The sequence below is a fragment of the Aptenodytes forsteri genome, unplaced genomic scaffold, assembly GCF_000699145.1.
Source record: "Aptenodytes forsteri isolate BGI_AS27 unplaced genomic scaffold, ASM69914v1 Scaffold257, whole genome shotgun sequence".
NCBI classification, from domain to species: domain Eukaryota; kingdom Metazoa; phylum Chordata; class Aves; order Sphenisciformes; family Spheniscidae; genus Aptenodytes; species Aptenodytes forsteri.
Genome location: NW_008795194.1, coordinates 11,402,362 through 11,425,455, shown reverse-complemented (window position 1 = coordinate 11,425,455; position 23,094 = coordinate 11,402,362). Strand labels below are relative to the sequence as shown.

The 23,094-nt window shown below is 39.2% G+C and overlaps 1 protein-coding gene across 1 annotated transcript in view; it reads right to left on the bottom strand.

Moving 5' to 3' along the window:
* Positions 1-23,094, bottom strand: part of PTPRN2 (protein tyrosine phosphatase, receptor type N2) — a gene marked incomplete at its 3' end in the record, with an annotated part of 561,766 nt that overhangs the window by 149,409 nt on the left and 389,263 nt on the right. The window contains exons 13-14 of the mRNA XM_009278699.1: positions 23,065-23,076; positions 20,709-20,769 (exon numbers count right to left, since the gene is read on the bottom strand). Coding sequence (XP_009276974.1) covers positions 20,709-20,769; positions 23,065-23,076 — 73 coding nt within the window. The remainder of the gene's footprint in view (positions 1-20,708; positions 20,770-23,064; positions 23,077-23,094) is intronic.

The window sequence follows — 23,094 nt, the reverse complement described above, 5'->3', positions numbered from 1 at the left end:
CTGTGTGCTAAATCTCCAGCAATTTACCTGGGCTCCGGATAAACAGAACCCTTTAGTATCCTCTGAAGCTCTAATGCCAACTCCTCCTCCTTTTCTTCCTCCATCTCCCATATTAAATTCATTGTGAAGTTTCAAGGGGGTAAAGTACTTGCAAAGGTTATTCTAGAGCTCAAATCTAAATGCATTTTTAAACACGGCTGAACTCACTGCAGATGCCGTACACTAGACAAAGAGCCACAGAAGGCCCACAATAATACGCTAATTCCATTGCTAGAAGAAAGGAAGAAGACTTCAATCAATCTTGAAATTAATTTTGCATTTAAAAATGTAACAGCCTCTGCCTTGCAATTAAAAAATCCCCCAGCCTCTGCACTGCATAGAGTGTCAATTCTTTAATCATGATTACTTTTTATGTGTCAAACCATTTAGTCTCACCTCCTATTGTGCTGTGATTGAGTTCATGGCAGCAAACATACTGGTCATAAAAACAATGAAAACTTGAATGCTGCCCTAAATATTTGTTTCACCGAAGCTGAATAATCAAATGCACGTTATGATTTTTCGTCAACAACTTTAATTTAGTTCTGTTTAACTGATTGCCTATGCCTTACCCATTTTTTTCTCCATAAAGGAGGCCTGTAGGACAAACAAGAAGTTGATAGCTAAGGCTCATCTTCCTGTAAATAAAGGAATGGCTGAGAGCTTTTTTACATATTTGTTCCACAAATCCTCCTCTCATCTTCCAATATCCCTTTTGCCCATTTTAAGTTTCTGGATCCAACCGGTGGTTTCAAACTTTTCAACCTGGATCCCTAAAACATTTTCAGTGAACTACAAACCCTTCGACATTTCAAAGACTTGGTTTGTTCATAACGTGTATGAACTTGTTCCTTTTAGACAGGTTTTGGTGGTCCAAAGTCTGAAAATGTCTGGACTTGCTGGAGCTTACTGCGTGGTGAGTGTGTCTGCAAGGCTCCAGCTCGTTTGCCATACTAACTAGCACTGGCGCGAGTGCATGCTTTCCACTGGCAGGGGATGTCAAAGCCTACAGCGAGGGCCAATGTGTGCATGGGGACAGAGAGGCTGTGAGCATCTGAGTGCTTCTGAGATCTGCTGCAGGAGTGTCCCTGTCCCCTTCTGCACCTTCGTGCATGCAGAAGGTGTAAAAGTGAATTACATACAGAAAGAAAAGTTTATAACTGAAGTGGCCAAGGAGACACAATCAACATCTTCCAGGAAACCCGATCACGCTACTAGTCTTCTGATAATTGGCATGTCCACAACAGCAATAGACATGGGATCCTATCAAGTAATATTCTCTTGCTCTTATTTGTTCTACTTTCTTAAAGCATTTCTTTTTAGGATGTGGAAAGCTCTGAATTTTCTGTTGCAGCCTTTACATGAAATCACTCTATTTGAAGTCTTCTGTGCAAATTGTTAAAATTTCTTCTTTTTCCATCCACAACCTCTCTAACAACTAAAGAAATGTTGTGTTCTAGAAATGTAGTATACTTTTTATCAAATTCCAATTTGATAAGAAATATTTTACTCCTTCTATGAAGTTAGGCATAAATTTTAACTTCCCCTGTTTATTATAAAGACATTTTCACTTAGAAAATGAAAATGATATTTTACCCTTGTGGTCCCAGTGTGAATATTTGAATACAATCCCACAAACAGATGAAGAAATGCACCAAGGTGAAAATGTACGGAGTAAAAAATGAGAATGGGCTGTTTAGGCTGTGGTTAAGAGCAGAAAACAGGGGGGCAACACAGTGTTGGAAGGCATGTATTTTTATTCACTGTGAATTTTGCAGATCGTTTTCTCTGCTTCACAACCTTTAAGTGCTGGTCCACTTTTTAACCTGCTCCATAGATCTGAGGGCACTGCAGATCTGCCCACAACACTACTTTATTAAACTGCACATAATGAAGTATGAAACACTTCAAATAACAATACATTAGTCAGCAGAACAGGAAGTCAAAATGCATGGCTTGGTTTGGCTTGCTGTTCACCTTCGCTCAAGCAATTATAATGGCTTAAGGCTAAGACTAGAAAAATAAGAGAGGTGGTCTCATTTATCTTTTTCTCTTCTTTCAAAGAAAACCTTTTTAAGAAAGAAAGATAATGTTATTTTTTAAGTCAAGTTTATGTTTCTTATTTATTCTTTATAGGAGTATACATTTTTGTCTTACATATAGACAAAGCCAGGAAAGTCAACCACTGTTAGAGGTAATAAAAGTCCTTCGGTTTCTCTGCCCACTTTGTCCATGCCAAAGCACTGACCATCCAGGCTGGCTGCCACCACAGCTGTCCAGAATGGAAAAAATTAGGATGTGACTCCTGCTAGGGTGAAGGTTGGTGTACACCATTGCCACTGTGTCCATATCTGTTCCCCCACATCTCAGCAGCATGGGCTTCACACCCTCTCCCCATCCCTCTGCTATGCCTTGCCTGTCCTGTGAACTCTGGAAAAGCAAAATTTCAGTTTTGACTGACCCACTTAAAGTTTTGACTCAATGATGGTTCTGTTTTCTCCATATTCACCTCTGAAGCACACAACAGAAGGGACTAGACTATCTAATTTTCACAGGGTTAGACAATCAGACCCCTACCTTGCTATAAGAGAGTAAAAAGTGAGAAATATTCGGTGGAGAGCCTAGTGTGAGAAGAGAGAATAATAACACTGAACTTTTTTTCTACTTTGAAAAATTTTACTGAATTTTTTTTTTGTGTTTACTGGTTCATTCTGGAAATAAAATATTGAATTAACCTAAGACTGTCCCCAGCCATACTGTCCAAAAATTAAAAACAACAGCCATTCTAAAAATACATTATTAATTGCCTACTGATATCTTTAAGCTCTTAGCAGAAATGGAAACAATTAACTGGCCTTTAGATCATGCCATATTTCTGGTGAAGATAGAGACCATGCTCAGCAAAAAGCAAAGACAATAAGCTCTTTGAGATTTCACTTATTTTTGTGATATTGCTGTTGTCTGTCCATCTACATTTATAAATAGGGGACCAAATTCAAACATGGTCTAAATGAGGGGATTATTTTAATACATTCACAATTTAGCAACAGAGTCACCTCATATTGCCTCACTGAATAAAACTATCTCCTGTTCTCTAAATGGGAAAATGAAAGAATCTCACCTAGACTATGGCAATAGCTTCCAGTGTTTTTGTCCACTTTTTCTGTCTTTCTTACAATACCCATGATTAGTGAGAAAAGTATCCTCTGTTTTCCTGTGGTTTTCCATTCAGAAACCACAGCATAATCTGAACTATGTTTGCTTTATAAGCGCATGCTAACGGGTGAGAATGGTTCCAAGACCTGGGACGTTTTCGGGGGAAAAGCTGAGGATAAGCTAGAAATGCTTGTTACACTATTGGGACTACTAACAGAACTAAAGAGGTGTTTACCCACTAGGAAGGTGCTGAAGACTAGCTGTGATCATATTCTGCCACAGTGGGGCTGGAAAGGGGCAGTAGATTACTGTAGGTAATGGGGGATGCTGGTATGGTCCTCACATGACAGTACCAATGCCTGAGTCACTGGTCCCCATTGTGACTATGGGACAGGTCTTTCAACACCCTGGGTGCAAAATCCTACAACTGGAAGGACCGAACTTCCCTCTTAAGCCTTTCAACCATTTACTCTGCAAGTCTAGTCTCAGAGGTCAGACACGTGCACCATGTAACTACATGTCAGTGCAAGGTGGGATTTCCTCTTCACAGCAGCCATCACATTGCAGTCATGTCTTGATATCAGAAATGCTTAAATTAAAGCATCCCCAAAGTAAAAATCACACCAGTTACAAAAAATCATGATACAGAAGTAGAAGCCCAACTTAATGTGCCAAGTTGCCAGTGCTTCTGCAAACAACACACTTTATGAGCTGGACTGAGAGGCAACAGCACATCTGGGAGCTGTCTGTTTGCCACCGTATTAATATTATTCTAATACTTATCCAGTGGTCACTAGCTCAGCTTGACAGTTTTGTTACAGAGGTATCGCAGCTTTAGTTTCCAAATCAATTAAATAGCAACCACAGCAAGACTGTCTAGCAATGACATAGGGAATGTTTTATAGAAGCAAAGTCTGAGGCTAAAAAAAGTTACTTTCCTGCCTGTACTGAAATGGAAAAATCCTTGTTGTATTGATATGGAAAATTCCTCTTGAACACCTAAAAGCAGCTAGGGAGTGAACAATAACTACAGATTGCAAATGCCAGGATCAATGGCAAATGAAAAGTATGGTAGAAAGTGATAGCTACAGTCTCCTTCTGAAATATGCTGAGCTTGGCCTCATTTCCACTGAATTGGCTACTGTGTTGTGAAATCAGACTAAGGGATCACAACTGTCCTTTTTGGCCTTCCAACCTTCTCTGTTTCAGTTCCACAGCCTAAGCTGAAACCCAGAGAATGACGTTCTGGCTCATAGGGCTACTTCAGAGTTAGCAAGGAGATAGCCAGATACCTCCTACCAAGGGATGACACTAACAATCCCTTCCTAGCAATGAACACAATATCTCTTCCCAAAGGGTGGAAGTATGTCCTTGGAGATCTTGGACTTTAAAGATGTTTTGTGATTAAATATGGGATCTTTGATGCCACTAGGGGAACTAATTTTGCATGGAGCTTTGTCCCAGGTAATTTTGAGACTATGAGACCTAAGGGTAAGGTACTTCCAAATGTGTATAAATTTAAGCAGTTAAATAGTGATCTGATTTTTAGTTTCTGAATAGCTGTAATTCTTATTCATTAACTATTGGTGGCTAACTATTGCCATGTATTTAGGTCTTTTAACTCGAAACATGTGAATTTGAAAATACTTGCCTAAACACTTAGCAAAATTCAGACTCACAAATTTATGTCCAAAGAAAGGGATATTCATTGTGAGTTAGTAACGATAACTCTAAAAGGAAGGGCTAAGACCTGCTTTCTTCCTACAAATGTATTATTGTGCTGTGCTGCACCAACCCAGATGTTGGTGACATTTCCAATAAGCTGCCACAAAACTCAAACTAATTATGGAGACAGAATATACTGAGTGGGAAAAAGGACAGATAAGAAAGAAAGCACCGAGGTAAACTTCTCACAAAATCTGTATTTTTGCATCATCAAGACCTTTCTTGACAAGCTCCATCTCTGCTCTTTATATACATAGAAAATTAGCATATCATTTGATAATGACCTATCAAAACCTATGCTTTGATTACAAGCAGCTGCTTTTGATTACAATCAATGAATCACTAATTTGTGCTCAACCACAGAACAGTTGGACTCCATCTATTATTCATTCTTGAAGTGGAGATCCTATTTAGAACTGGATTCCGAATTTCACTAAAGCTTTTACCCTCTTGGCTATTAATAATTTTGTTTTGAAGTTAGGTCTCTAAGGTTTCATGATGGCCTCTTTTGTTATGCTTAAACTCTGAAATAATATGCTCAGCTGTTGGCCGGATCTATGCATCTTTCTCCCTGACCGTATGTCTAGAATGGGCTAATTTAAGTCTTCTAACAACCACATGATACTCTTCTGATTTTCAAAAGCCCTTCCCTTTATGTCCGGTATAAACTGAGCCATACTCACAAGGGACTGATATAATGTGGTCTGTGATTGTGTGACACGAGATTTGTAGGTCTATGAATTTCTTTACAACATATATGTATATATACATATGACATGATAAAAAGATACCCAAATGTCAGATGCCTTCTCAATTCAAGGTATTTAGCTTAAAGTCATGGGATATAATGTACCCTTGTATAATTATGTGTGCATAAACACACACATTCTTCAGATAAATCCAAAACTTTTGAGCTTCAAGATCTTATGTTCAGCAAGCTTTGATTACATTATCACTAGTTCAAGATAAGGTTTTTCTTAGATTATCAATGAGATTGTTCATAAGATTGTGTGAATGACTTCTACTGTGGAAAAAAACTCTCTCTGTGTAAGTTGCTTCTAGTATAAGACTGTCTGGCTCACAAATCTGCGTGACTCCATCAACCAACATACAAGTGACACCTCATTTGATAAATGGATGATGACTAGACTCAAAATGAAACTAATGATTAATGTGTGCTGGTTTTCTATCAACAAAAAAGTAATAAATGTTCACCATCAAGCAAGCAAGTTAATTTACAAGCCAAAAATGTCAAAAATGCCCTGCTATGCAATTTGGGTGGTAGGTCTGATAGATATTTTAAAGGGTCTACTCTAAACAGCTGTTAAACATGTTCAATGTATATGGAAACATTTTCAAAACACAGCTCACACCTCAGAGGCTGAATACTGTTCTTTGGCTAAATCTGAAGCAGACAGCTCAGGCTTGGGGCTCAGTCTTGTAGAACATCACCAGCACTTGGTGGGGGGGATCACAACCCTGCTTTCCAGCCATGGGTTCTCTCACTCCTCAGACCACTCATGAAACGTGGCAGAAACTGTGACCCCGAAAGGCAGCTGGAAACCAGTACCAAGTACCCTGGAGTGCATCCCCCAAACTGTAAACCTGAGGAAGGAAAATGCAGATATCTTGCTGATAGTGGGGTAGTCCAGAGAGAAAATAAGTTTTGACAACAGAATCTGCTTGGAAAACAATATTTTCTCTTAAATTTACTCTTAAATTGCATTCTAATTCCGTGAGTGCTATTTACCACCCACAAGAAAAAGCTGAGAGAAAGAGGGATACCTCATCAGTTCAAAATGGTGGACACAATTTGTTGCAAGTGTAAAGTGACACCTACAAAACCAAAGATGCAATTTAAAAATCACACCTCAAGCTCAACAAACACAGGCTCCGGGGGACCCCGGTGCAGTCCACGTCTCTAACGAATGCTTCCTCCTCCTCCTATCTCTGCCCATTGACTTTAGTATAAATCGTGCCTCGTGATTTTTTAAATAGTCAACAGAATGCTGTAATCCGTAACTCTTACTCATGTTAATAAGTACTTAATCATCTCAATAGGATCTAGATACACATTGGGACTGCTCCTGAGAATAAATTACTTCCATTGAACATAAGGACTCAGGCCCATTTTTATTTACACATTTTATGTGAGATTCACAAAAAGACTGTGAAAATTCAGCCAGAGGTCTCATTACAAGAGTTGCTGGGAGCTAAATGCCTTTGAATATCTGGCACATAGTACCAAACATCTGACAGTCAATCCATAAGAGACAAATTTTGCCCTCAGGTGTATGTTGCTCCCACTGAAGTCAGCAGGTTACACATATTTCACCAGGGAATTTGACCATAATATAGCTGTTAAGGCAGACTGGCATTTTAGAGTTCATTTTTAAGTAAGGTAGTTCATTAAAAATAGCTATGTAACTAAATGTTTAACCACCAACACATAGATTTGAAATGTCAGGGAGGAATAAGTGTTACGTTTGCAAGTCTTTTTATTTCCCAGGTAAAGCTACATAACTCACTAGGCCCTTTACAAACAAACAAACAAAAAGAGGAAAAGAAATGGCTTCATGCTCTTGAAACACCTCTGGGAAACAGAATGACTGAGTGGAGCAGCATAGCAATTCAGCTATAATGGCCAGTAGCTTCAAACAACACAAAGACTCTATAAATGTCAGATTTCCATTACTGGCAGCCTGAAATCTTTGCAATAGAGTTGTTTCTAGTAAGAATCGACGTTACCATATGCTCTAATTACTGTTAAAATACCATCTATCATGTCAGAAATCTTTCAATTTATAAACACATCCGCAGCCCAGGGCACAGGTAGATACACAGTGGCAGCGTACACTGAAACTATTATTGATGGATATCAGCAAAATAAATGAAGGAGGGAAAAAGACTCACCAAAGTGACAAACACGCGTCGGTGCTCACTGCTCTCTGCACCGGATCTTATGGGACTGCGGGATCAGACCCCCGGCACAGCCACAGCCTCTGCTTTATAAGACATCAGCTACAAAGTAAAGTTGAACCTCTGTGGCCTATTCCATAGATCTAGACTGAGGGAATTAAGCTAATGAAATTTGCATGTTGAACACCCTTATGCTCTTCTAAATGTTTTTTGGTTTAGCTGAATTTGCCTGCATGCAAGTTGAAACAAACTTGAGACCCAGTAAAACTGAACTCAAGGATCCTGAAATGGCTCATGCTGTTTCAAACATACGGATAGAAAATATCGATGTGACTATAAAGCTACTTTCATATAGAGACAAAGCCTAAGGTAAGCTGAGTTTGTATTGATGTGAGAGAAGTACTATGAATTATCATTATTTGCTACATCGCAGTAATATACACAATGCTAGAAAATGGGCAATCACATAAGACAGCAAGGATCAATTGAATTCACTTGAAACCAGGTTCCTTTTTGCTTTGCGGGGGCACTAAGGACCTCTGGCAGTTTGCATAAGTGTGGGGTTCTACTATCAAGGTGTACTACCACATCGTGCAATACACCAGGTTCCTTTTTGCTTTGCGGGGGCACTAAGGACCTCTGGCAGTTTGCATAAGTGTGGGGTTCTACTATCAAGGTGTACTACCACATCGTGCAATATCCAATACATAGTTGTTGAAGTAATGTATCTCATTACTAGGATTTTGGGTTATGGCGGACCATGCCATTAAATTTCTAGGAGCCTGCTGTTGGCTAGATGTGGCTGTCTCTTCACATTTTCTTTTTGTTCACTTAGGATTCAATTTGTTATATGAAAGGCAGACACTGACAAATACCTACACACAAGCTCCATGTGCTCTTTCATTCAATGCTTAATTTCTTTTCTCTTAGTTTTCATGGGCATAAGTAAAGAACTTAAAGATAGTGAAGAAATAACAAAATCATGTAATTAAAAATTCAGTATTTGCTAAGTTTTGAGTGCTGCTTCAGAACATGAGTGGGGTGATATTTTAATGCAATTATTAATGAAAAAGGTCCTATTGGTAGGATAAACATGATATGCAGCACTGAAAGACTGGTATTTTCCAGCAGTAGCAATTATCTGACATGAGATTTAAACAACACCAGTGAAACGTATGTGACTTACTTTTCACATGAGAGGCATCTTCCCTAAAGTTCACTGTGAATTTCTGGTGTTTTGGTGTTTTCTTCTGAAAATCGAGTTAATCAAAGTAACACTATGAAAGACAGGGGGTTTTTTAATAGCTTTCCATTAACTATCATTTTTGTCATCTTAGTATACTCTTTTATGACATATCTGACCATTTGCCATGGGAATAAGGAATCGTGAGTTGGGAGAGGCTACTGAGAGGACAAAATAATTTCCAGGACCTACAGATACCTCCATAAGATATTCCCTGGTCTGCTGTGTGCCTAGTAACTTCATATCTTTATTTCCCTTATGTGTTTACCTCTAGTTAGAGCTTCTTTATAACACTGCTGGAAATCTAGGGATAAACCAAGCTGTATTTATCATCAGATATTTCATAAGCATGAAAAAGGGTACAGGATAAATGCTATGTACAACAAATTGCATAAAAGCACAAAGCAAAATGGCAGCTACCTTCAGAAAACAGAATTATTTCTAGAAAAGCCCTTCCTTGCACCTTAATTCACATTAGTCTTTCTGCCACCCCTCAGACTAGTGCTGGCTGGATTTCCTGGCCTTGTATTTCTGGCGGCTTCCAGAAGGAGAGGCAGTGCTGTAGCAAAAATCTTATTAAATTCTGATTTTAAAAGAAGAAACCTATTGTTCGCTGATATCCAGCTGGATTAGACCGATTGTGAGTGAAAAGGCTGTAAATTGAAGGTGAATTTTAAAACATTACGCTTGCAAAGACCTGAAAACCCGGGCAGCAGGTACAATCAAAATGGACAGACATAAGGTCTTCAGGGGTGCTGTTACCAGGGGTGGCATTTTGCCCTTTCTACAGTTTTACAGGTCTGGACGCACTCTAAAAACATGATTAAAAGTTCTTGCTAGTGCCCATCAACACTCACTGCCTCCTGCTGGGGAGCAAAGTAGGTGTAGCTGCATGAGCAAAAAACTGGTTGTGCCCTTCTTTCTCCAAAATTTAGATCCACAAAGAAAGACAGTCACCGCTTTGTTTCAACTTTGAGGAAGCGTAGATCAGAGACATCCTTTCAAATCCAGCTATGGTAAAAGTTTAATTGAAAGAATTTCAGCATTTCCTATTGCCTTTCATTTAAAAAATAAGATGCACAAACTAGGAACCTTGAATAAGCTGATATACTTTTTAAATCAGATTGTATTCTGGTGCTTGAACTGGTCTCAGAACCATCTTCCTTTTATTAAAATTTTCTTTCACTGAGGCAGACGAAATGCAGAAGGCATGAATTTTGAGAGAAAAACAAACAACAGAGATTAAATTTAGGTCTGTGTATTCCACCTGCGATGCCAAAACAAGCTATCAGATTACTGCATAAAGGGAACTAAAAGCATGACCTATACATTTATTTTTGCTCACGCTTTTCACTGTTCTGTTGGTTTTTATTGCAAGGCTTAATTAAAATTAATAGCAAGTCAGGCTGGCTTCAGATTGTTTGGAAACACTACAGAACAATTGGATTGTATCTCCACCTACTGTTAGCACTCAGTTATCTTGAGAAGGGTACATCTATGGCATTTTAAAGCACTGACATGTATGATGCTCTGGGATACAAGCTGGACAGGTCACGGGTAAGAAAACAGCAGACTGAATTGATGGGGAAAGTTTAGTTTTGGCTAAAAACCATATCTTATTACTGCTATAAAAGGGCTGCATCTGAGAGCTTTGAGCCTCTTCTGTCTACTGCTTCCTTTCTTGTGTCAAAGTCAGGTGCATTCATGCAAACGGAGCAAACAGCCTTTCCTCTTATTTCCATATATTACTTTGGAGATTTTCTTCTCCTTTGTATCTATGGGAAAGTTTCTTGTGAAGCCAGGGCTCACAGAAACACCAGCATGCTTTGAAGTGCATAGTTTAAACACACTTCAGAAAAGGTTTCTCAGGAGCAACCTTGTATTTTACATTAATGAAAAGCTTTCCTCTGAGATTATGCAGATTTCCCTGCAGATGTCACCTAACATGGACTACATCTTGCCATCCCTAAATATCCCTTTTTTTTTCCCTTGGCCAGAGTAACCCAAGGCAGTGTCACTGCAACAACTACCTCTCAGGTACCCTGCTGCTGAGGGCTTTTCCCAACTCTGAATTAGGCACTTTGGGGTATGAAAAAGGCCAGACTGAAGGGCTCACAGCAACCACCTCACTGGATCTGACCAGCAAGCAGAAGATGCCAAATACTTGGATATGGATTCAACCCTGCCTCGTTCAGGGACTGACTTGCACAGAGACACTTATTTGCATTTAGGGTTCACATAGCTAAACCCTTTCTTTAGATAAGCAAAGGAGGTCTGGTCTTTTCAAAGGACAAGGGCAAGGTGATAGTGCCCCTTTTCATCTAGTAGCTCAGTAATTAGAACAGCTGTCTATATGATGTGGGCCCCTACCTTGATCAAAGAGCTCCTCCACCTAAGGGATCAGGACTCATCCCCCCTGCCGGACGGCTGAAGCCACCAGAGCTGGGGTTTCCCACTGAGGCCCCTCTCAGTCCATTCTGTTGAAACTCTTCCTCTTTGCATGGCCCAATTACATATTCATTGGGCCAGAGAGTGAGCATCGCACTGTAGCTTAGTCGTTGTGGCAGTCCCCAGGGAGAGATTCCCATCTCTCCTCTGATGAATGATGAAGTATTTTCTACGAAGTATTCACTGGAACAAAGGCATGACAGCATTCAGTTCAGTGCACAGCCCGGAGGGACCAAGTATGTGGGTCAAGAGCTGCAACGGGGAGGAGAGATTTGACTTCGCATCCTGTGTCTGGGGTGCAGGTTAGGTCAACTTGTATGCCCCAAAGGAAGAGTTTTTTAGTGTCTCGTGGGACTTACCTGCCTCTCTCAGCTGGCAGGAGCAAATGGTTGCTGGGAAGCCTTTTTTAATTACTGGACTGAGGCAAGAAAACCGAGCACTCTAGATGTCAGGAAAAGCCAGGATTAAGGTTGCCTACTCAACTCAGTCTTGCCCTCTACATGTATTTTGAATTTGTGTTTTTCTAGAATATTCCTCTTCAGTCAGGGCACAGAGTAGCCAGTGGTTTTTGTGTCTATATTCGCATTTGGCCATTGGCCTTATTTACCTCACATTACACAAAGCCTCCTGTGATGACAGACATCAGCTGTAAGGACAGATTAATAATTTTCAATATCTGTCCTGGTTTCGGCAGGGATAGAGTTAATTTCCTTTCTAGTAGCTGGTACAGTGTTTTGGATTTAGGATGAGAACAAAGTTGATAACGCACCGATGTTTTAGTTGTTGCTAGGTAATGCTTACACCAGCCAAGGACTTTTCAGCTTCCCATGCTCTACCGACTGAGAAGGCTGGAGGTGCACAAGAAGCTGGGAGGGGGCACAGCCAAACTGGCCAAAGGGACATTCCATACCATGGGACGTCATGCGCAGTACATAAACTGGGGAAAGCTGGCCGGGGGGGCCGCTGCTCGGGGACTGGCTGGGCATCAGTCAGCGGGTGGTGAGCAACTGCACTGTGCATCACTTGCTTTGTGTATTATTATTATTATTACATTATTATTATTATTTTATTTCAATTATTAAACTATTTTTACCTCAACCCATGAGTTTTCTCACTTGTGCTCTTCCAATTCTCTCCCCCATTCCACCGGGGTGGGGGTGGGGGAGTGAGCGAGCGGCTGTGTGGTGCTCAGTTGCCGACTGAGGTTAAACCATGACAATATCTTTTTTTCCTTCTTTGATACTCATTATTGCAGTATACAAACAATCCAAAATTTTAATGAATTTCATATCCTGCCTAGGACATGAGCGGGTATTGTTCCCTCTTTAAAAAGCAGATTTGATGCAGAGAGAGGTTTATGTCAAAAAGTACTCATTAATTTTGGGTACCCAGTTTGAGCTGTCTCTATATTCTGTAGCATTTCATAGATTCACACACACTCTCCAGTTCATACATTTGTAAGTCCTCACCAAAACTATGGACCAAGCCCTACACAGAGAGTCTTGTCTATCTAGAAAACGAGAAAGAAATAATCTCTGACAAAACTGGTATAAGAAAATTACCCAACTACATATAAAGAGTCTCTTGTAAAAACAAAAAAAAATGTGCTGTTTTAAGCAAGAGACTATCCTGTCTCATTCATTCTATACTTTCTGGCTTACTTAACAAATGAGGTAGTGGCTTCTTAATCATTTGCTTTACCACAGAGTCCTAGTTCATTGCCAGACCTGACCCTTCCTGCATAAGAATGAAGCAGGATTCTGTAATTAAAGATTCTACCTTAATTCATGTGGAAAACTGGGACAAATTAAAGGTGTGCAAACAATATAATTGAGGCGTTAAATTCTGAGGGCTTAACTTTGCAATTTTTTACAAAGAAAATATTTTTCCAGAACAAAAAATGGCATCCACAAGATTTTGATTTAAAAAAACCCCAACCCTCCCCTCTGTAATTTGCATTTGTTTTTATATTGGCACCAATATAGCTCATCACAGAAGTTAATATCCAACATTCAGACCTCTACCATTTCAGTTACTGGAATAAAGTAAGAGTAGTGAAAGAGAGGAAAAGTGTTACCATTGCTTCCATGTCCCTGTGCTGATGCAGGGGGACTCAGACAAAAACCAGTGACTTCAGACCACGCTGTGAAGGAAGGTACTCTATGCAAAACTTTTGTGACTATTGTCTCCCAAATTTGAACCCATCTTTTTCCCAGCCCCTTGTTCTTCACCTACCTAGTCCCAGACTTGGAAGTCCCTCTGCTAGGAAGTTTCTCTCCATAGTTGTCTTGGCCATAGTTTCCCCAGCCACTTCTTCTGGAGATGCAGGTGCTTATTGCCCCTGGTTGGCCCTGGAGACAGTACCTGTACCAAGGAGTCATCCCTGACACCCTCCTGAAATCTTCTTGACTGCTTGTGTCCGGTGGCATTGCTGATGCAGCAAATGTCAGGGAGGTTAAAGTCCCCTCTATGAACCAGGTCTGTGTTACAGACATTTCCTTAAATTATTTAGAAAAGGTCTCTTCCACTTCTCACCCTCATCGTGCAGTTTGTACCAAACTCTCTGGATCATGATCCACTAGCACTCAACCAGCTTTTTGTCCATCCTGTACATTCCCATCTGTCCATCCATGGGGGTGGATTCCCTGGTGAATTCAGATGCTAAAATGCTGCAAGTTTCTTTAGGGCATGTGCAAACCACAAATATACACAGATTTATAACTACTTTGGAAAATATTTATTGGGCAGTTTGTACCAAACTCTCTGGATCATGATCCACTAGCACTCAACCAGCTTTTTGTCCATCCTGTACATTCCCATCTGTCCATCCATGGGGGTGGATTCCCTGGTGAATTCAGATGCTAAAATGCTGCAAGTTTCTTTAGGGCATGTGCAAACCACAAATATACACAGATTTATAACTACTTGGGAAAATATTTATTGGACTTACTTACATAAAAAAGAGCAAAAGGCAAGTCCTTGTCTCATGGCTCCCACTGCCCGTCATCACTGAGCAGAGGTAACAGGGGCAGATCACTGGGACAGTTGAAAGAAAAAAGCCCCATAACTTTTTGACACTGGTTTCAGGTTCTTTTTCCCCAGTGCAGTGTCAGAAATGACTGAGTTGTTTGTGTTGTAATTTTCCTAAGAAAATTCAGCCAGAGGCAGAGAGTAGATGCTAGAAATTTTCAAATTATTAAAGTTTGCAGATGAAATTTCTAACAGGAAGTGCCAAGAAACTTTAGTGGTTGGTAATGCTGTCCAACCTGCCTCTAGGTATAAGCTATAAACAAAATACCTAAGACAGAAATTTCAGTATGCCTATATGGAACATCTTTTCACTATACCTTGAATGTTACCATGAATGAAGACAGTCTGTACCTCCACCAAAAGCACCTTTTATCTTCCAAAGAGAAAAAAAAAAGCATACAAATGTATCCTCTGTACTGCTTCCAAAAGCAGAAAAGCTTAAAAAACAACTTCAAAAAATGAGCAAATACTCAATATAAGTGCACAGGCTACAGTTTTGAGCTCATGTGCTGCATTGTTTCATATTTAAGTAAATTCATTTAGGAAATGCAGTTGTCTTAATTTTCTGTTAAGCTCTCAGGGCTGGCAGAGACAGCTAGCTTAAAGGAAGACTAGAGTATGTGTAAGCATCAACCTGTACTTATGTCAGTCCCAAAATAAAACAGGAGACTTCATGAGTTTTGTAGGGCCCTGATACCAGCCTGGTCTTTAGTATAAATATGATAATGGATTTATGATTTTTGGTTCAAAATGGGTGCAAACCTTGCTTTCTATTTATTGTTTTGCTTTCTGGGTTATCTCTTTTTAAATTAAGGTTGTGGTTAACTTTGATGTGTCTATCACCACTAGATCATAGGCTTACTTATCCAGTACTGCTGGGAAACTGAAATATTTTAATGACAGTCTAGAAATGAGAAAAACATTAAAGGAAAAAAATACTAAGGTCCCAATAAGATAATATTACATAAAAGCCTTCTTCTGAGATGCCCATGTACACCTCAAACACCCATTCAAAGACAGAGATGAACCTTAAACGTCAGTGTTGCTAAGTAGTCTGTCAGCTATTGACTACCATTTGTATCATGAAAATGAGGTGAATTGAATGACTAATAGTCCAAAACTCTGGATCATTGCTACAAGATTACTAGATTACTAGAGAATTACTCGATTATGAAAATACAACCCAAACATCACATTACGTAACTTTTTCAGATCTTATCCAAACAACAGTCTATAACTAAATAATTTTTGTGAGAAATTAAAAAAAGTAGCATGGATCTATCAAAGTCTCCTGGAACATGTATTCCCAATTGACTGCAGCAAAACATGAACTATATTCACAAAGTGTTATTTTAATAGCCCCAGGAGTCAGTTTTAGCTGCAAAACACTTTAAAAAAAGCTAAAAGATCTAATGCCAGTAAGAAAAAGTATTTTGTGTCTCGAAAGTGATACAAAGATAATGATATAATAATTATTTAACAGATTTTTTTTTTTTAAAGTTGTAGTATATCTTGTAATTTTAGGCAGCCTCATGGTATCTCCCAATGTGTAAGGCAGGACTTCCTCCTCCTGCAGCCTTCTGCTCCAAAACTGATTTAGAGGTATGTGCTGGAGCCAGATGTCTGTGGGAAATTCTCAGGAAAAAACTTAAAAGAACCCTTGCTCGACATTGTAATTGTCATTTCAAATGTGTATTGACTATCTCCTTTTATGTTTTCCACTGATTGTGCTGATGTTACCACAAGATGCAGAAGAATGTTGTGTTATTGCAAACAACTTTAATTTTGATGTATATAATTCATTTTTAATAAGGACAACTACATATTTCCTCTTAGAAATGTATTTAAAAGAGCCTGTAATAAACTTCATTCTACAAAGCAAGGCTATTTATAGGCAAAAACCAAAAATCCAAGTATGCTGTTTTCAAAGAAATTTCTTACACAGGTGCATACTAAAAAGCTGAGTTTGTGCACAAAAGCCTATAGATTTCTACTGGTAATTCAGAAACTTGGTGTGCGTGTAGGTGGGCTTAAAAGCAGCAAGTATACAGTATTTCCATATCAAACAAATGTTGATATGAAAGATTGCTCCTGCAAAATGTAAAAAAGCAACAACTTTCCCTATAAATAGGGATCCTGTTTTCAGAAACAAGTTTTCAAGATTACTTTATTGAAAATGAAGGTAGGAGACAAAGGATCCCAAATGAGATGCCCAGCTAGAGCAGCTTAGTGCGGCATTTCAGTCCTGCCACTTTAAAAGCTGCACCCGTATCTTCCAAAACAGAACCACTTTGCTTTCAGCTCCAGAATACATGGTGGGAGCTGTACATCTTGGGTTCACAACTTCCACAGAGGCTGTAGGATACAGTGGTTTATGCCATGCAATGATGTCCTTCCATTCTCACCAATACCAGCAATGAAAACCGTTTTTATTTATGCTTGAACGATCAGGCATGGACCAGGGGTTTTAGGTTTGGATGTTGATGCAGACAGAAACCAGGTGTTACTGCATATCTGCCTTAGATCCTGCCCATCAACCCCACAGCTCCTCAGTGCTGGTTAGGATCTCATCCTCTGATGAGTATGAAAAATGGAGGAAAACCGTTGAGGACAAACAGCCCTTCTTGGCAAACCCATGCGACTCAGGCTGGGGTGACTTCCTCAGTGGTCTTTCCCTTGCAACAAAAGTAAGAACGTGGCAGCAAAAAAAGACAGGCGTACGTTGCAAGAGTAAGCAGGCTGGCCAGTTTGCCCCTTCTCAAGATCAAAGAAATAGAAATTTCATACTGGTATTCTAATTCTGACATCCCCATTATAATGATTGTATAATATAGTCCAGGATTGCCTACCCTTTGGTTCCTGCCATTTGATGCCTGGACTTGGCCGGCTGCATGCCATGTTCGTATGCAATTCATTGACGGGAGGTCGGTACGTGATACATGAGGTCAGCAAAAATACATCAAGTTCCTTGGATGCTTCAAGGGAAAGAAGTGGATGAGACATGCATTGTGGCATTCAGCACCCATTTAAATTGGGCTGCTATCAAGAATAGCAGAATAACAGAAAATTAATAGTGAACGATGGCTCTTGTGGGTTAAGCTCCTCTTTTAAAAGATGTATTTGATGTATCTGGCCTGTATCCTGATGTGCATTTTTACATTGTGTTTTGAGAAGTAAGAGGATTTTTTTTACGTTGATCAGAGGCAACTGTACTTTTTGAAATGGCTTATACTGTAGCTGTACTTTGCACGACACTAACGGACTTCTCTGATGCAGCAATCCTAATCCATCTGGGCTGCTATGGATGGCTACAGTTCTGTAAACTGGAGATAATTTTGTTCCCAATTTAAACATGGATTTGAAAGAACATTAGTGATGGGCAAACTGAAATTCTGGAAGTGCAGTGTGGTTTGAAAAGGACCCACACATTTGTTTATCCAAACCTCCCGGGCTTACACAACGTGCAACTGCAAATGATCTTAGGAAGAGAAAAGCCTCTCATGACACTTTCAGCACTTCATGTATCCAGTGAAAACTAAACCTACAGATGCAGGAAGTGCAAGAGGATGAAAACACATTGTTCAAATAACTATTTGAATATTAATAAACTTCTGTTAAAATTTTGGGTTACATCAGTCTGCAAGATGAAGGAATATCTGGAATTGTTACTGGTTCATTTATTCATACTTCTATTAAAATAAGGCTGGAGGCTATCAGAGAGTGTGTTGACAGTATTTCCATGCTGCTTGTCTGTACTTTCTAGTTTCAAGGATGTGCTATATTGCTCTGGAAGCACCTTCTCTGGTATACCAATGAAACTTCTAAAACTCATAGCATTCTCTGAGGGCAGTAACTCATTTTCTCAGCACTAAACACATTCAGCACAGTACTATTGTTATTGCTTAGCCTATATCATCCTACTGATACTGTCCACATATACAGTTGGTTTACTGAAGAAGAGGTCCTAGGCAACCTACCCAAGGGCACACATTGGGTCAGTGGTAAAGACAGGAATTTGCTCAGGAGGCTCATAAGCACACATAAACTGGGGAATGGAGTGAGCGAGGGAGAAAGCGAGGGCTGACGTGTAGTGGCTGGTTTACTGAAGAAGAGGTCCTAGGCAACCTACCCAAGGGCACACATTGGGTCAGTGGTAAAGACAGGAATTTGCTCAGGAGGCTCATAAGCACACATAAACTGGGGAATGGAGTGAGCGAGGGAGAAAGCGAGGGCTGACGGGGTTGTAGTGGCTCTGAGCAGCGGCAGCACAATGCAAACTTCTGTGTTGCCACAGCGTCCCAGCCACGCTGTGGGGCAGCACTTCTGTGAGCTGCAAACAACTTTGTTTCTGACATAATAAGAATAGGAAATATGTGGATGCAGACAGAGATGCTTCACAGGTTACAGGCCTTTGGACAGTCCTTGATGCCCATCATCACCCAGCTGACATCAGGTACCATGCAGAATAATTTCCTTTTTTTATTATTACTCTTTCTGAAATACACTGTTGCTTTGATTTTAAAACCACTGGGGATAATGCCTGTCACAGGAAAGGATGTACAATACGTCTTTTTTCTACATTAACCAAACTGGCTATTGATCTATTTTATTGATTGTATTGATTTATCTATCGGGTTTTGGTGGTTTTTTTTTATTTGGAGATGGTTCTTGATGCCTAGGAACATATCTGCCAACAGTGCTGTAAAAGTGTAAGAGGCATCACCATTTGATCCTATAATATTTGATTCAAACCACGAGATGCTATAAATAAAGTAGATCTATTGACTTCTAAACACCTTAATTTAGGAATGAAAGCATAAGTTTTTCTCAGAGTGCCAGAAGAGAAGGAGGGATAGCCTGTAGGCACTGCCTCCATACAGTGAAAACACGTATTTGTCACGGCCTCAGCCTTCTGAAAGACGGATGATGATTTGAACACTTTTGGAAAGAAGAAACAGAATTAGAAAAAAATAAGTTCAAAATATCTTTTGGGAAAAATGTTGACTGTGTCTTCAAGAGAATCCTGTCTGCCTTCTTGCCAGTAAAAGCCTTATATAAGAGCAAGCCATAATTATGGCTTTTTTTTCCCCTCTGCCTTTCCTCCAAATCTCTCACAAATTTTCTTTCTTCAAAAACAGCAGCCAAGTAATTTTTGCCAAAGAGAAAGAAGAAACAGGAAAACCTATGCTACTTCTTTTCTTCTTTTTTCAAGTTAGCTACAACATGTGGTCTTACCTCATTACCTCCTGTAAGTATAACTTTCTATGAATGGCTGAAAGCAGAAGAGTGCAATTACAAAAAAAAATGCAGCTATTAGAAGGAAATATTTCTGCTTTGATCAGAGTATTGAGTTTGATATAGCCTAGAAAGCAGACAGAAGCGGCGTAAATACACATTCACCTTTTTGGAAGCTGGAAAAATATTTCAAACAATTTATATTGGTTATTCAATCTAAAAGATGGGTGAAATATCCAGATTATGCCTAAAAATACTTCTAAAGAGATCAAAGATAAAAGCATCTGGTTAGTGAAATATTTAAGTTACTATCAGTTGTAACTAAAGGCGATGGCAAGCTCTTGGCACTCCAAATCCATTCCTGACCTTGTCAGGCCAGTGACAACCAGTGCCCGTACTCCTGGAGTCTTCTGTTTTCTGGACTGACAGACTTTGCTGCTGCCTCATGTATTATTCAATACAAAGCAGGACCGAATGAAATAGATTTAAAAGATCTCTTAAAAAGGAAAACCATGACAGAAAAATAAAGGTTAATCAGACAACCTGATTTTTTTTTCATACAATTTGTAAAAAAATTACAGCTTTCATAGAGCTGGAGGTGTCCTTACTTGTAATTACAGGAACACCTTCAATTTTGCACATTTCTCCATGCTGACTTGCTGTCCGCAGGGTGCTTGTAGAACAGCATATGGTACACCATGGACATTGTTTTCCTACTAGAGAACCATAGTACAGCTTTGGCAAGCAAGCATTTTAAGGATCAACAGAAAACTTGGGAGTATATTTTCTATGGTGGTCCAACTAGAGTTACCTTGCAACTCCCAGAGTCTTTCTATTCTCTGACCTGACATAGCTGTCAGGAAAGTGGACGGGTGTACTCATTTAAATCGATACCAGAGAAAGCAGAAGACACACACACACACACACACACACACACACTATACTATAGACTGTATTATTCTCTTCAAGAAGGTCTATGAGTCAGTTCCATGTTTCCTTTACGTAAAGGCCTTTCTCAATTAATTTCCATTTAGGCATCTTCTCTGGTGTTGATTATTAAATGTAATTGCTTTTACACTGCAAAGATGATGCAGAATATGTATATGAATCCCATGTAAATGTTTGATATACCAAGCATACAAATATGTTTATAAAAAGAAACATGTACTGAGATACACAGCCTTTGTCGAAGTATGTGCAATATGGAGAGTAAAAAATATTTTTTGTATCTAGTTTTGTATTTCTGTGTTTTGTGCAATATTCTCATCTATAAGTCTCTAAAAACACCCACGAGCTTCACCTAATATGTATAGACATTAGCATATTGCCATTGCAGTTGATAGGAGTCTCAATTGCTGAAAGTCAAATGTGTGTTAAAAAAGTTGAGATTTCTCAGCATCTGAAGGATGCAGGCTACAAGATAATTGGGATGCACTTATATTGGGGATTTGGAAATTCAGTTCTACTCAAACTTATAGTCCCACTGATCAATTTTTTTTTCCTGAGTCTTTGAGCGCATCGTGTATGTGTATCTGATTTATGATATATGGGATGCTACTTTTATATATAGGCACAGACCCAGAGAACTCTATACAAGAAATTACACTAATAGAATCGAAGACCAGCTGGCAATACATGTTGGGCAAAAAAGGAAGATGTGACAACTTCAGCTAAGCCAACAGACAGAATCACTTGATTTCGTCTCTGCACATCTTAAAATCATGCTCTGTGAACATTGTTATGACAGGGAAAAACAAGATTTTTTTCCCTGTAAAATTAAATGTCACTCTTGATAGCATAATATCTGAAACATCATCCTTCCAAGTCCACACCAATACTTTACACAGAAAATTAAACTCTCTCTCTGTTTATTGAGTGGATAATGCAGTCTTCGAATGTGTGAGAACCCCTGCTAGGTGAGAAATTAAAAAAGAAGCACTATAAAGTTTAATGGTATGTATGAAATACAAAAAAGAGAGAAAAAGGTAACTTAATTGGTAATCAGAAGAAATCATAAAACTAATCATGCAATTAATGTCTTAAAAAGCCAGCATATGAGGTGTGTATAATTACCAGAAAACAATGCAGTGATGGTTTCAAGGATTAATGAATTAATGATTGTTGGGGGGAGGAGGATTTTATCTGCAATTTTATGTTAGCTTTAAATTCATGCTAAACTATTACTTTGCTTTGTTTACAAGAAATGTCCTCACCTTACACATAGAATTTACTTTTGAAATTAGTGTGTTTTTAATATTAAGTTTAAAATGTTTGCCTTGAGAGAGACGCAGATGTGTTTCCTTTTCCTTCATATAGCTCCCCATCCTCCTCTCTTGTTCATGAAAATAGAAGACTCTTTGCAAAGGAAAGAGTTTGGACAGCACATACATCAAAATGACACAAAGCCTAGAGAAATTCACCAATTGCAGGTGCCGGAATAAAATAACAAATATGTTAACATACATAAATATTTTTATTTTCTCTTTAAAATGTAAAGTGCTACACCACATACTATCAATTGTCCTTTGTTTTGTACACACATTAAAAAATAAATTTGTGTTTTGGTGCTGATTGCTAATTTACTGATGATCTTGTATATCAAGATGTTAATTTGTTGATAAAAGGAGGTGATAGAAAATTACAAATGATTTAAGACTGCTGTACATCAAAACATAAGTATTCCTTTGATTTAGTTGCCAACTACAAAGATTTCAAACCATCCCATGGTAAACATTGGTCTTTGTTCCTTTTTTTTTTTTTCTCATATGGTTCAAATGTGTGCATCTGCTGCTAGATGAGATAGCAGTGCATGACGGGTGGAAGGATGGATGAAAGGATTGGGGTTTTTTATGACAGCGGAGTCCCATAATTCAACAACCTTCAAGGAAGGGCTGAGAGGATGACCCAGTGGTGAGGGAGCTGGCTTAGGACTGGGGAGACCTGGGCTATCAAATGCATCCTCAGGGCTAACACAGCCTCTCCTTGACTCAATTCTCCATTTGTAACTGAAGGATACACATTACTTCCCTACCTTGATGGACTCTCAGGAAAGCAAATGCCTTCAAGACTGCCAGGTGGCTGGATGCTATAGTAAGAACAGACAGGTGAGTAGCACAGGGAGAAGCTTTAAAAATTGCACGGCTAGCAATTTAGAGATTTTAAAACTAAAAAATTAATGAGTCCTTGCAAAATGTGCCACCGTCAGAAATGTAAGCCCTTTCTATGAGAAATTTGGCAGAGGCTGGGTCCCCACAAGGTCTATGAGCCACGGTGCTCCAGGACTTGAGCTGCTCATGGGT